General features: G+C 34.2%; 1 protein-coding gene across 2 annotated transcripts in view; it reads left to right on the top strand.

Moving 5' to 3' along the window:
- LOC135957084 (uncharacterized) overlaps positions 1–10,815 on the top strand; it is a 149,113-nt gene extending 138,298 nt beyond the window's left edge. For both annotated transcript variants that reach the window (XM_065507749.1, XM_065507750.1), the window contains 3 exons: positions 3,690–4,021; positions 6,795–7,079; positions 7,135–10,815. In XM_065507749.1, coding sequence (XP_065363821.1) covers positions 3,967–4,021; positions 6,795–7,079; positions 7,135–10,799 — 4,005 coding nt within the window. In that variant the 5' untranslated portion in view covers positions 3,690–3,966 and the 3' untranslated portion in view covers positions 10,800–10,815. The remainder of the gene's footprint in view (positions 1–3,689; positions 4,022–6,794; positions 7,080–7,134) is intronic.
- The last annotated feature ends 1,626 nt before the right edge of the window (positions 10,816–12,441 follow it).

The raw sequence follows: 12,441 nt of genomic DNA, 5'->3' as shown, positions 1-12,441 counted from the left end.
TCTATAGTCTCGTCTATAGTCTCGTCTGTAGTCTCGCTATAGTCTCGTCTATAGTCTCGCTATAGTCTTGTCTATAGTGTCGCTATAGTTTCGTCTATAGTTTCGTTTATAGTCTCATCTATAGTCTCGTCTATAGTCTCGTCTGTAGTCTCGCTATAGTCTCGTCTATAGTCTCGCTATAGTCTTGTCTATAGTGTCGCTATAGTTTCGTCTATATTCTCGCTATAGTCTCTCCTATAGTTTCGTCTATAGTCTCGCTATAGTCTCGTCTATAGTTTCGTCTATAGTCTCGCTATAGTCTCGTCTATAGTTTCGTCTATAGTCTCGTCTATAGTCTCGCTATAGTCTCGTCTATAGTTTCGTCTATAGTCTGATTTATAAACTGAACCTATCATAAAACAATAATTTGGTAATTTAATAGTTAAACATTTATTTTCAATTCTAACCTTAACTTTTAACATGTATTTATATAAAAAAATTCCCTCACAATTCTATTGTAATTCATTAAAATTCCATTCATAATTTAACCATCACAAAATCAATACCGTTCAGGGGATTTATGGGATTCCTTAGATACTACTACGTGCTGTTTTTTTAATATTTTATTTCAATATTGTAGAAAATTTTCAACGATTAACTCATCTTTTTTTATAACAGAAATGGTATAGAAAAATTTTAAATGAGTAATAATTCTGTTAGCTACATTATCTATTAAAGCTTTAATTAAAAGCTTAACTGGTAGAGAGGGAGTTAAGTTGTTTTTAAGTAAATGAATTTAAAATAAAATCTTGATGAATCAAGAAGGTATTTTATAAAATACTTTCGAGTAAAAAATTTTTTGCTATTACTTTCAGTATTCATTTATTGATATTGTAAAGTAAAGCGTAAATAAAGCGAAATAAAAGGAAAATCTCGGTTTTTTTTATTGGAAAATTTTTTAATTTTGAGTTTTTAATCATTTTTATTTCAAGTGCAACAGAATATTAAATAAATATTTATTGACAAGAGTTTATTTGTCATAAATTACTTAAAAAAACTTGAGGTGTTTCAATTAAAAAAATAAAGGTAAAGAACTAAAAGTTAATGATATTAAATAAGTTGATGAAATTGATAAAATTAAACGCCGGTTACACTGTTTCCTTGAAGAAAAATAAAAAACTTAAATTTTTTTTTAATTATTTGCTTCGTATTGTGTTTCAATTTATTTTTTTTAAAGTAATTAATCATAATCTATCACTATTTTGTATAAATTTAATTTAATTATATATTATTTTCTTTATCTTTGACTATATCTGTCATTTGTTTAACAAATTGTTATAAATGACGTCGGTTTTTACATTCCAAGGCATCACAAATATTTTAAATTTATGTTTATTATCTTTAAAAAGATAAAAAATTGCTAAATTTAAACAAATTTCGATAAAAAATTTTTATTTTATTTTTGCTCAAAACTTAAAGTGCAAGTTTCTCTCTCATAATTAACGTTTAAATTTAATTATAAGTTAATAACAGCATTTATGTTTTAATACCTAGTCACAGCAACAAAAAACAAAAAAAAACACAATTCAGTCACGTCCAATTTTATGTCAAAAAGCAATAAATACTATTATTAAAATATTTTTGAAAATTGTGTTTATTTTTCATAAAAAAAAAATTATTGGAAAAAAAGCAACAAACAAGACTTTACAAAATACTTAAACAATTTGTCATTAATTTAATAATTGATTGACATTTGGCAACAAACAATAAATATTTATAAAATGCTATAAATTAAGCTTTAAATGTTAGTAAAATACATTTAAGAATGACTAAAATGTTTACAAAAACATATTAATATCCAGCTGCCCTTTCAATAGCCTAGAAAAAACAAAAACAACAATTTGAAATCTCTCTCGCTCCACCTCACTCTATCACAACACAATTCCCTAAACTAAATGTAAAGTATAGATGTTTGTTTAAAAGGAAAGCATCAACACAGTTATATAGTAAACAAACGGCCGCCATGTTGGAAACAGGAGAAAAACAAATAAACATGTAAACAAGGAGAGCGAGAGTATTACAAATTGAGATAGTGTAGCAACAAGCAGAGATGTTAGTTTATTTACAGCAACAACAGGATAGTATTAAGCCAGTTATTTAGTAAACAAACGGCCACCATTTTAAATACAGCTCAAGCAAGGAGAGTGAGAGTAATAGAAAGTGAGTGTAAATAATAAACAAAACGCATGTTTTCATGTTTATTTGCTACATATAAAGAAGAAGAAGCTCAAGTGCAAACAAATGGCTGCCATTTAATAGCAAAGAACAAGGAAAGGCAATTTGTTAAAAGGAAAACAATATAAATAAACCAGATTAAACTAAATAATAAACTTTAAAATAATAATTATAGTGAGACAAAGGGTCAAGCCCTACCATATAATACCCTACACTAAGTAAAAGAGCAAAAATATTTTTCTTTTAAAATTTCAATAATTTATATTTTTGAGTGATTTTCGTAAGTGGGCCTTATATGGGAGCTATGACCAATTATGGACCGATCACCATGCAATTAGGTCGTGTGATTTATGTCTATATTAAAGTTAACTATGTTGAATTTTGTGCGTATACCAACATTTTTAAGAGATTTATGCTCGTTAAAGTGATTTTCGGAAGCGGGTCTATATGGGAGCTATGACTAATTATGGACCGATCGTAACAAAATTTGGTGACATGAATTTTGTATATATAAAAATTATTTGGAGCGGAATTTGTGGAGATACATATATAAATTAAACATTTATGAACGATAAAGTCCAATTTTGGAAGGACATTTGTATGGGGGCTAGGTGAAATAATGGACCGATTTCAGTCAGTTTCAATAGGCTTTGTCCTTGGGCCGAAAAAATAATATATACCAAATTTGATCGAAATATCTTCAAAATTGCGACCTGTACTCTGCGCACAAGGTTTACATGGACCAGCCAGACGGACGGACGGACATCGTTTAATCAACTCAGAAAGTGATAGGTATACTTTAAGGTTGGTGTTAGACTAATATTTTTGGGCGTTACAAACATCTGCACAAACGCATTATACCCTCCCCACTATGGTGGTGTAGGGTATAAAAAGAGTGTTATATTCGACGGTGATGAATCCTGTAAAAAAGTTGGTAGAAAGTTTTAGACAGACGGATGGACTAACGAACCACAATATATACTTTTGGCTCTGGATCTGAATCACAAAATAAATACAGCCCCATATATTTTGATGGTGGAAACTTCTGCACTAGTCTAGTTTCACAATGACTTTAAAACCTTTCTTAACTTAACATTTTCTTTTAAAATATTCTTTAAATTTGTCAGAGAATTTTCCTATAACTATCTTACTTTATCTCACCTCTTTTTTTCATCTAATCTTTAAATTAATACATAAAATATCAAAGAAATTGAAACTGACTGGTATTGACTTAATCTTTAAAGCAAAAAAAAGAAACACTAAATAAATACAATTTCTGATAACAATTACGTTTAAATAAAATTCGCTTATTATTTCTTTTAACGTAAGTATATTTTAAATAAATATTAGCCATATACTTGTTACTTTATTGCCTTGATTTTTTTTTTAAGATAAGATTTTATTTATTTATATTTCTACCCGCAAATTTTCTTAATCAGTTATATGTTTTTCTCACTCTCTTTTTTTCTTTCTAGTTTATCTGGCATATTTAAAACAGAATTCTAGCAGTTGTCAGTAAATAATTGCAGAATTAACTAAAGACGAAATTCACGGCAAAATTATTTAAACAATTTTCACGCCCGTTTGCACATTATGAAGTTCGTTTAAATGTGGAAATATTTTGAGAGCAGCTCTGTATTGGGGAAAGCACAACATTTAAGCCATCGATTTTTTTTTTAATTTAAGCAAATTTTCTTTCTTTTAACGTTTTGTATAATATTGAGAGAGGGGTTTTCCTAGCTGCCCGTCACTATGAGTAAATCGGGATTTTCAACGCTCAATCGTTGGTTGGGACGTAAAAATAAAGGTGAGTACATAAAATATTTTCATAGATCTTTATATGGTCTTAGTTCAGCTTCAACTGTAGATCTTTATACAGATCTAATTGAGTTTTTATCATTGTCGTAATTGAGCCTCAGTTGTAGATCTTTATAGGGTCCTAGTTGAGCTTCTATCAATGTCTTAATTCAGCTTCCATCGTAGATCTTTATGGAGTCCTAGTTGAGCTTCAATCGTAGATCTTTATAGAGACCTAGTTGAGCTTCTATCAACGTCTTAAATCAGCTTCCATCCTAGATCTTTATAGAGTCCTAGTTGAGCTTCTGTCATCGACTTAATTCAGCTTCCATCCTAGATCTTTATAGAGTCCTAGTTGAGCTTCTATCATCGTCTTAATTCAGCTTCCATCGTTGATCATTATAGAGTCCTAGTTGAGCTTATATCATTGTCTTAATTCAGCTTCCATCCTACATCTTTATAGAGTCCTAGTTGAGCTTATATCATCGTCTTAATTCACCTTCCATGGTTGATCATTATAGAGTCCTAGTAGAGCTTCTATCATAGTCTTAATTCAGCTTCCATCGTTGATCTTTACAGAGTCCTAGTTGAGCTTCTATCATTGTCTTAATTCAGCTTCCTTCGTAGATCTTTATAGAATAACATTTGAGCTTTTATCATTGTCTTAATTCAGCTTCCATCGTTGATTTTTACAGAGTCCTACTTGAGCTTCTATCACTGTCTTAATTCAGCTTCCATTTTAGATCTTTATAGAGTCCTAGTTGAGCTTCTACCATCGTCTTAATTCAGCTTTCATCCTAGATCTTTATAGAGTCCTAGTTGAGCTTCTATCATCGTCTTAATTCAGCTTCCATCCTAGGTCTTTATAGAGTCCTAGTTGAGCTTCTATCATCGTCTTAATTCAGCTTCCATCCTAGATCTTTATAGAGCCCTAGTTGAGCTTCTATCATTGTCTTAAATCAGCATCCATCCTAGATCTCTAGTTGAGACTCTATCATCGTCTTAATTCAGCTTCCATCGTTGATCTTTATACAGTCCTAGTTGAGCTTCTATCATTGTCTTAATAAAGCTTCCATCCTAGATCTTTATAGAGTCCTAGTTGAGCTTCTATCATTGTCTTAATTCAGCTTCCATTGTAGATCTTTATAGAGTTCTAGTTCAGCTTCTATCATTGTCTTAATTCAGCTTCCATCCTAGATCTTTATAGAGTCCTAGTTGAGCTTCTATCATAGTCTTAATTCAGCTTCCATCGTTGATCATTATAGAGTCCTAGTTGGGCTGCTATCGTCGTCTTAATTGAGCTTCCTTCCTAGATCTTTATAGAGTCCTAGTTGAGCTTCTATCATTGTCTTAATTCAGCTTCCATCCTAGATCTTTATGGAGTCCTAGTTGAGCTTCTATCATCGTCTTAATTCAGATTCCATCCTAGATCTTTATAGAGTCCTAGTTGAGCTTCTATCATTGTCTTAATTCAGCTTCCATCCTAGATCTTTATAGAGTCCTAGTTGAGCTTCTATCATCGTCTTAATTCAGCTTCCATCCTAGATCTTTATAGAGTCCTAGTTGAGCTTCTATCATCGTCTTAATTCAGCTTCCATCCTAGATCTTTATAGAGTCCTAGTTGAGCTTCTACCATCGTCTTAATTCAGCTTCCATCCTAGATCTTTATAGAGTCCTAGTTGAGCTTCTATCATCGTCTTAATTCAGCTTCCATCCTAGGTCTTTATAGAGTCCAAGTTGAGCTTCTATCATCGTCTTAATTCAGCTTCCATCCTAGATCTTTATAGAGTCCTAGTTGAGCTTCTATCATTGTCTTAATTCAGCTTCCATCATAGATCTTTATAAAGGCCTAGTTAAGCTTCTATCATTATCTTAATTCAGCTTCCTTCGTAGATCTTTATAGAGTCCTATTTGAGCTTCTATCATTGTCTTAAATCAGCTTCCATCCTAGATCTCTAGTTGAGAATCTATCATCGTCTTAATTCAGCTTCCATCGTTGATCTTTATAGAGTCCTAGTTGAGCTTCTATCATTGTCTTAATTCAGCTTCCATCCTAGATCTTTATAGAGTCCTAGTTGAGCTTCTATCATTGTCTTAATTCAGTTTCCATCCTTGATCTTTATAGAGTCCTAGTTGAGCTTCTATCATCGTCTTAAATCAGCTTCCATCCTAGATCTTTATAGAGTCCTAGTTGAGCTTCTATCATTGTCTTCATTCAGCTTCCATCCTAGATCTTTATAGAGTCCTAGTTGACCTTCTATCATCGTCTTAATTCAGCTTCCATCCTAGAGCTTTATAGAGTCCTAGTTGAGCTTCTATCATTGTCTTAATTCAGCTTCCATCCTAGATCTTTATAGAGTCCTAGTTGAGCTTCTATCATCGTCTTAATTCAGCTTCCATCCTAGATCTTTATAGAGTCCTAGTTGAGCTTCTATCATCGTCTTAAATCAGCTTCCATCGTTGATCTTTATAGAGACCTAGTTAAGCTCCTACCATTGTCGTAATTCAGCTTCCATCGTTGATCTTTATAGAGTCCTAGTTGAGCTTCTATCATCGTCTTAAATCAGCTTTCATCCTTGATCTTTATAGAGTCCTATTTGAGCTTCTAGCATTGTCCTAAATGTGATTCAATCCTAGGTCTTTATATAGTCCCAGATGAGCTTCAATCATTGCCTTGGTTGAGGTTTAATCCTAGTTATTTCCTTACTCTTCTATTGGAGATATCTTTCTTTCTATATCTTTTTATTTCAACTTATAAACCTTAATTGCTTTCCCTCCCGCAGATAAATCCATGGTCAATGGTAAATTATCCAAATCCAGCACAAATCTATCGATATCTTCCACCAACATCAATGAAACTAGTCAACTGGAATATAATCGTATCACACCTTTACCGGCCGCCACCACCAATGCTCCCTTCGAGCAAACCTTTCGCATAACCGTACTACTGCCCAAAGATCAGCTATATGTAACCAGATTGGGAGCACGAGTGCCTCTCAGCAAACTATTGGAATTGGTGTGCGATAATAAGTTATTAGATGCAGAGAAATATGAGTTCCGTAATCCGGGTGAGTTAAAAACATAAATTTATCTCTTAACATATTAATTTTTCTTTTATTCCAGTTGATCCTAGTCAAGTCTACAGTTGCGATTTAACCATTGGTGCTGTGGGTCTCTCCGAAGTACGTTTATGTCACAAATCCGAGTCATATGATAGTTTCAATAGCGATGAGATCATTAAGCTGCATCGCACTTCATTGATTAGAGAGTCCCTGTCCTCTTCGGAGTTTAGCAGTCGCAATTCAAAGCATACCACAAAAACCACTAGTCCTTATAGTTCAACAAATTCTTTGAATTCTATGGATTCGTCGGCTTTAAGTTATGGCCGCTCACCCAAATTACCCGTAACCACTCAACCAAAAATGTCTGCACCTCCACGCAAAAAGAGAGCCGCACCCCGGCCACCCAGTCAAATAGCCATACCGGAAAAGTCTCCTTTAATAATGGAGAATGGTGAGCACAAGGAACAGCATAAGCCTCAAACACCAGCCAGCAAAGACTTTTCGGTTTCCACTCCCAATTTATCCTCATCCACCATGTTGCACAGTGATATCAATGGCAATGATTGTAATGGTCATATGGAGGATTTCAATGAGGTGAGCAGTGGCAATGGTTCTTTGAATTCCAATGGTTATGCCGAGGATACGGTGTTGTATGCTCAAATACAAAAGAAAAATGCTTTAAATCGTAACAGCCAAAGTCAGCTGGAGGAGGAAACAAATGGTAAATTTCCAGAACCTTCTCCCAGGAAAAGAATAGTGCAGATTAAAAAGAAAACCACGGCACCTCCAGCACCGCCACCACGTAACTCTTTGTACCAGGAGGATGCAGTCTCCATAGCTTCCACTAATGTTTCTAGCACCAGCACACCCACCACCCCGGTGGGTTTGTGCAAGTCTTTGGATAGTTTCTTGGATCAAGAGGAGCCTATGCCGAAGCCCTTAGAGAGAACAGGTGCTGACACACCCAAACCAGTGCCTCGTATCACCACCAGCACTACTCTGTTAAATGCCACGGATATAGAAAATGATTTAAAGAACTTTGAAAGTGATACTGAAATAAATAAAGCCAAGCCTAATGTTTCCAAGGTTTTACTTAATCGCACACCCACCCCCGAACCTAGATCACTATCCTGTGAGCCACCCGATATGGATCACAGCTATGAGACACATTTGCAGCACTTCAAACAGCAAAGAACCGAAGATGATTGTGTTTCCAAACAGGCTGACTCGGGTATAGGAGAGCCCGTACCCTCTCCCACGCCAGATATCCAACCCTCCTCTGTCTCCACTTTGGATGTTAAATCCAATTTTGAATCCTCCTCGGATGATGATGATATGGTCAAGGTTTACAATTTTAAGCTAGGCAAAACCTTGGTAAAACCCCACAGTGAAACCAAAACTTTAGAAGAATTGACCGTCATGAATAATGGCGCAGAGGAGACAGACAGTGAGATCAGCACTCCCTTGACACTAACACAAGTGCCCACGCCCAATACCTTGTCGGAAACCTCCTCCTGGAACTTTGCCATACCCATATCACCGCCACCCAACTTTGCCGACAATAAATTCATGGATAATTTGGAAACAGACAGCAAGCCGGATACCCCCATTACACCAAAGATTATGGAAAGACCGATTTTGGATTTCGAGGAGTTGAAACGGGAACAAGAGCAACAGGAGATAAGGGAAATTAAGGAGAAGCAAGAAGAAAGGCTGGCTAAAACTCCCAGCTCTCCCTTGGATAATATAGTCGATGAGCTGTCCAATATAATACAGGACAAAGGCTTAGATTCCTTGATTAAAAAGTCGGAGGAACCCTTGGAAATTGAGGCCGCTAAACCCAATACTTTAAGCAATTTCAGCATAAACTCCATAATACAAACAAACAGCGGCAAACCCAAAGAAGTTTTAAGTGAGAGCCCGCAACAGAAACCCCTGTCAGTGGCGACAAATCAACAAACAACAGAAACAGATTTTGTTAAATCTTGCTCACCCTTAAGCTCTCCCTCCTCCACACCCGATGAAGAGAAACTATATCGCAAACGCAGCAGTATAACCAGCCTTAAGCAACGTAGATCGGTAACACGCTCCGATTCTTTTCACACCACAGCTGGCGTAAACAGCAATGAAAGTTTGGGCCTAAATAAACGTACCTCTTCCCAGCTATCGCTGGATCAAATGGCGGGAAATTTAAGTAGGCGTCGTTCTTCTAGTGAGTTGAGCATAGGAGAGTCGCCTTCTTTGCTAAGTTTGGAGGTGATGAAGACCATTTTAAATTCACGCAAAAACAGTTTGGCCAACAGCAGCGGTGAGGAGGACAAACCTATAGAGGTAAATGCTAGAAGACCCTCGGAAGAATTGAAATTTGCCAGTTTGGAATTGAAAACATGCAAGACTCCAGAGAAATTAGAGAAGGAGATAACCAAGGAAGTAAATATAGAGGAGAAACAGGAGTTAAAGAAAATCCACCAAGAAGAAAAACCCAAAGAATTACCCAAAGTTTATCGCTATTCCGGACCACCCAGCATTAACTTTTCCACCTGGAGTGAACGGCCCAAAAGCCAAGTGGCCATTAAAAATGAGGGTGACTATATATTTGGAGGAGCCAAGGCTGCAACACTCAATAATAACTACCGCCTGTCTACACCAGCCAGCACAAATGAGCCGCCACCAGTGGCTCCCAAACCAGCCACCATACAACGTATGGGCATACCCGAAAAGGACTACAAAGTACCGGTCATGGTTAAGCCTTTAAAAGATGTGGTTATAGATAGTGTACCACAAAAGGAGGAAGCCACTAAACCTGTAATTAATGGGGATTTAAAAACCACATACCAAAGTCAAACACATACACTAAGACCATCAATGGAAACGGGAATAAGACCATTAACACAAGTGATAGTAAATTCCAATACCAACACTTTGCCCCGGAATACACAAAGACCCACAGTGGAGTCAGTTCTCAGGCCACAAACCCAAACCATCGTAAACACCAGCACTTTGCCCAGAGCCAATAAACAAAGATTTTCCACCCCAGCTACCATGCAAGGGCCACAGATTTTACGCTCTTCCTCCATAAAACAAACGCAAGAAACTGAGAAAGTTGTTGCCAAACCAGGACCACAAATTCTACGCTCTTCCTCTATTACCAGGCAGCAGGAAAATGAAAAAGCTTCTGTGGCAGCTAACCCAGCACCTTTCGGTCAAAACACCTTAAGACGCACCGGTTTCAAGGAGAAAATCCTGGCCAAAGAAGAACAAGAACAACAAAAAGCCATAAACACTACAACCATACAGCAGAAATTATTATCCAATGGTGATCTAAAGCTTAACAACCAAAAATTCAACAACTCCATAACAAGTGCCAAATTACATTTAAATCTAAAGAAGACAAACAACTCCTCGATCACAACGATCACTAGTAATCAAGGCTCTAAGACAGCCTCTCCCTACTCCTCATCCTCCTCCACCGTTTCCTTTGTAACACCAGCTTTAAAACCCAAACCTTTAACACCCAAGACTGCACCAGTCCAAAGCACATTAACAACATTTTCACTTAATAATAATTCAACAAATCCACCACCTCCACCCCCACCAGCTCCTGCAATGAGCATACAATTGAAACCGGTAACAATGGTGAAAACACCCACAGAATCGGATGATCCCCGAGATGAATTATTGTCAGCTATAAGGAATTTTAATAAACAAGGTTTGAAGAAAGCTTAAATAAAGCTTTTTTAAAATAGAGAGAGTTACAAAAAGCTTTAGGTTTTTTAGATTGTTACAATGTTAGGCATTTTCAAATAAGCTTTTTTAGATAAACCGGATAATATTGAAACTGAAAAGCACAAAGCTTTTGGGAAGGATATAAAGAACATAAAGAAAGCTTTTAGTGAAACAGAGAGAGGGAAATAATTAGAGAGATATGCAATTAACGATTTTAGCAATGTGAAACAGATTTTTATGAATTCCAATTACGTTTTTTCTATAATTTAAAAGGATTCTCTAAAATTCCTAAATATTTTTTTTTGGGAAATTTTTAAGAATTTTTCCAAAAATAAAGAAATTTTTCCAAAAACTGCAAACAAACAAAATTTTAGCTTTTCAAGCTAATTCCCAAAATTTTTTGAAAAATCCCAAAGTGGGGATTTTTGTAAAAAAAATTGGGAATTAAAAAAATTATGTTAAACATACAAATTTTCAAATTATTGCTTAAATTCTACAAAATGTCTTCAAAATTTTTTACTGGGGAACATTTTTTTTTGGGAATTTTTAAGATTTCTTAGCACAAAAGCAAATATAATCAGCAAACTACAAATTTTAGCTTTTTTAAGCAAATTCCTAAAAATAAATTAAAAAATCCCAAAGTAGGGATTTTCCAAAAAAAATAGGGAATTAAAAAAATTATGTTAAACGTAAAATTTTTTAAATTTTCTTAAAGAATTATTCCTTAAAACACTGAAATATAGTTCCCCATTAAAATTCTACAAAATTTCTTCAAAAATTTTTTACTGGGGAACATTTTTTTTGGGAAATTTTAAAGATTTCTTAGCAAAAAAAGGAAATATAATCAGCAAACTAAAAAAAAATTTTTTTAAATTTTCTTAAAGAATTATTCCTTAAAACACTGAAATATAGTTCCCCATTAAAATTCTACAAAATTTCTTCCAAATTTTTTACTGGGGAACATTTTTTTTTTGGGAAATTTTAAAGATTTCTTAGCAAAACAGCAAATATAATCAGCAAACTACAAATTTTAGCTTTTTTAAGCAAATTCCTAAAAAAAATTAAAAAATCCCAAAGTGGGGATTTTCCAAAAAAAATTGGGAATTAAAAAAATTATGTTAAACATAAAATTTTTTTAAATTTTCTTAAAGAATTATTCCTTAAAACACTGAAATATAGTTCCCCATTAAAATTCTACAAAATTTCTTCCAAATTTTTTACTGGGGAAAATTTTAGTTTGGGAATTTTTAAAGATTTCTAAGCAAAAAAGCAAATATAATCAGCAAACTTTAAATTTTAGCTTTTTTAAGCAAATTCCTAAAAAAAAATTAAAAAATCCCAAAGTGGGGATTTTCCAAAAAAAATTGGGAATTAAAAAAATTATGTTAAACATAAAATTTTTTTAAATTTTCTTAAGGAATTTTTAAAGATTTCTAAGCAAAAAAGGAAATACATATATATTGCAAACTATCAAAAATTTAGATTTTTAAACAAATTCCTAAAAATGTTTGCAAAATCCCAAAGTGGGGATTTCATTATTGAAATATGGGAATCTATAAAAACCATTTATTTTTCAAGCAAATGGAAGATTAGTTAATAAAAGAAACATTTTAGCTTTTTTAAGCGAATTCCCAAAAAATTT

This window comes from Calliphora vicina, chromosome 4, assembly GCF_958450345.1.
Source record: "Calliphora vicina chromosome 4, idCalVici1.1, whole genome shotgun sequence".
NCBI lineage: Eukaryota > Metazoa > Arthropoda > Insecta > Diptera > Calliphoridae > Calliphora > Calliphora vicina.
Note: the sequence above shows the minus strand (reverse complement) of the source record. Positions and strands in the feature narration are given on the sequence as shown.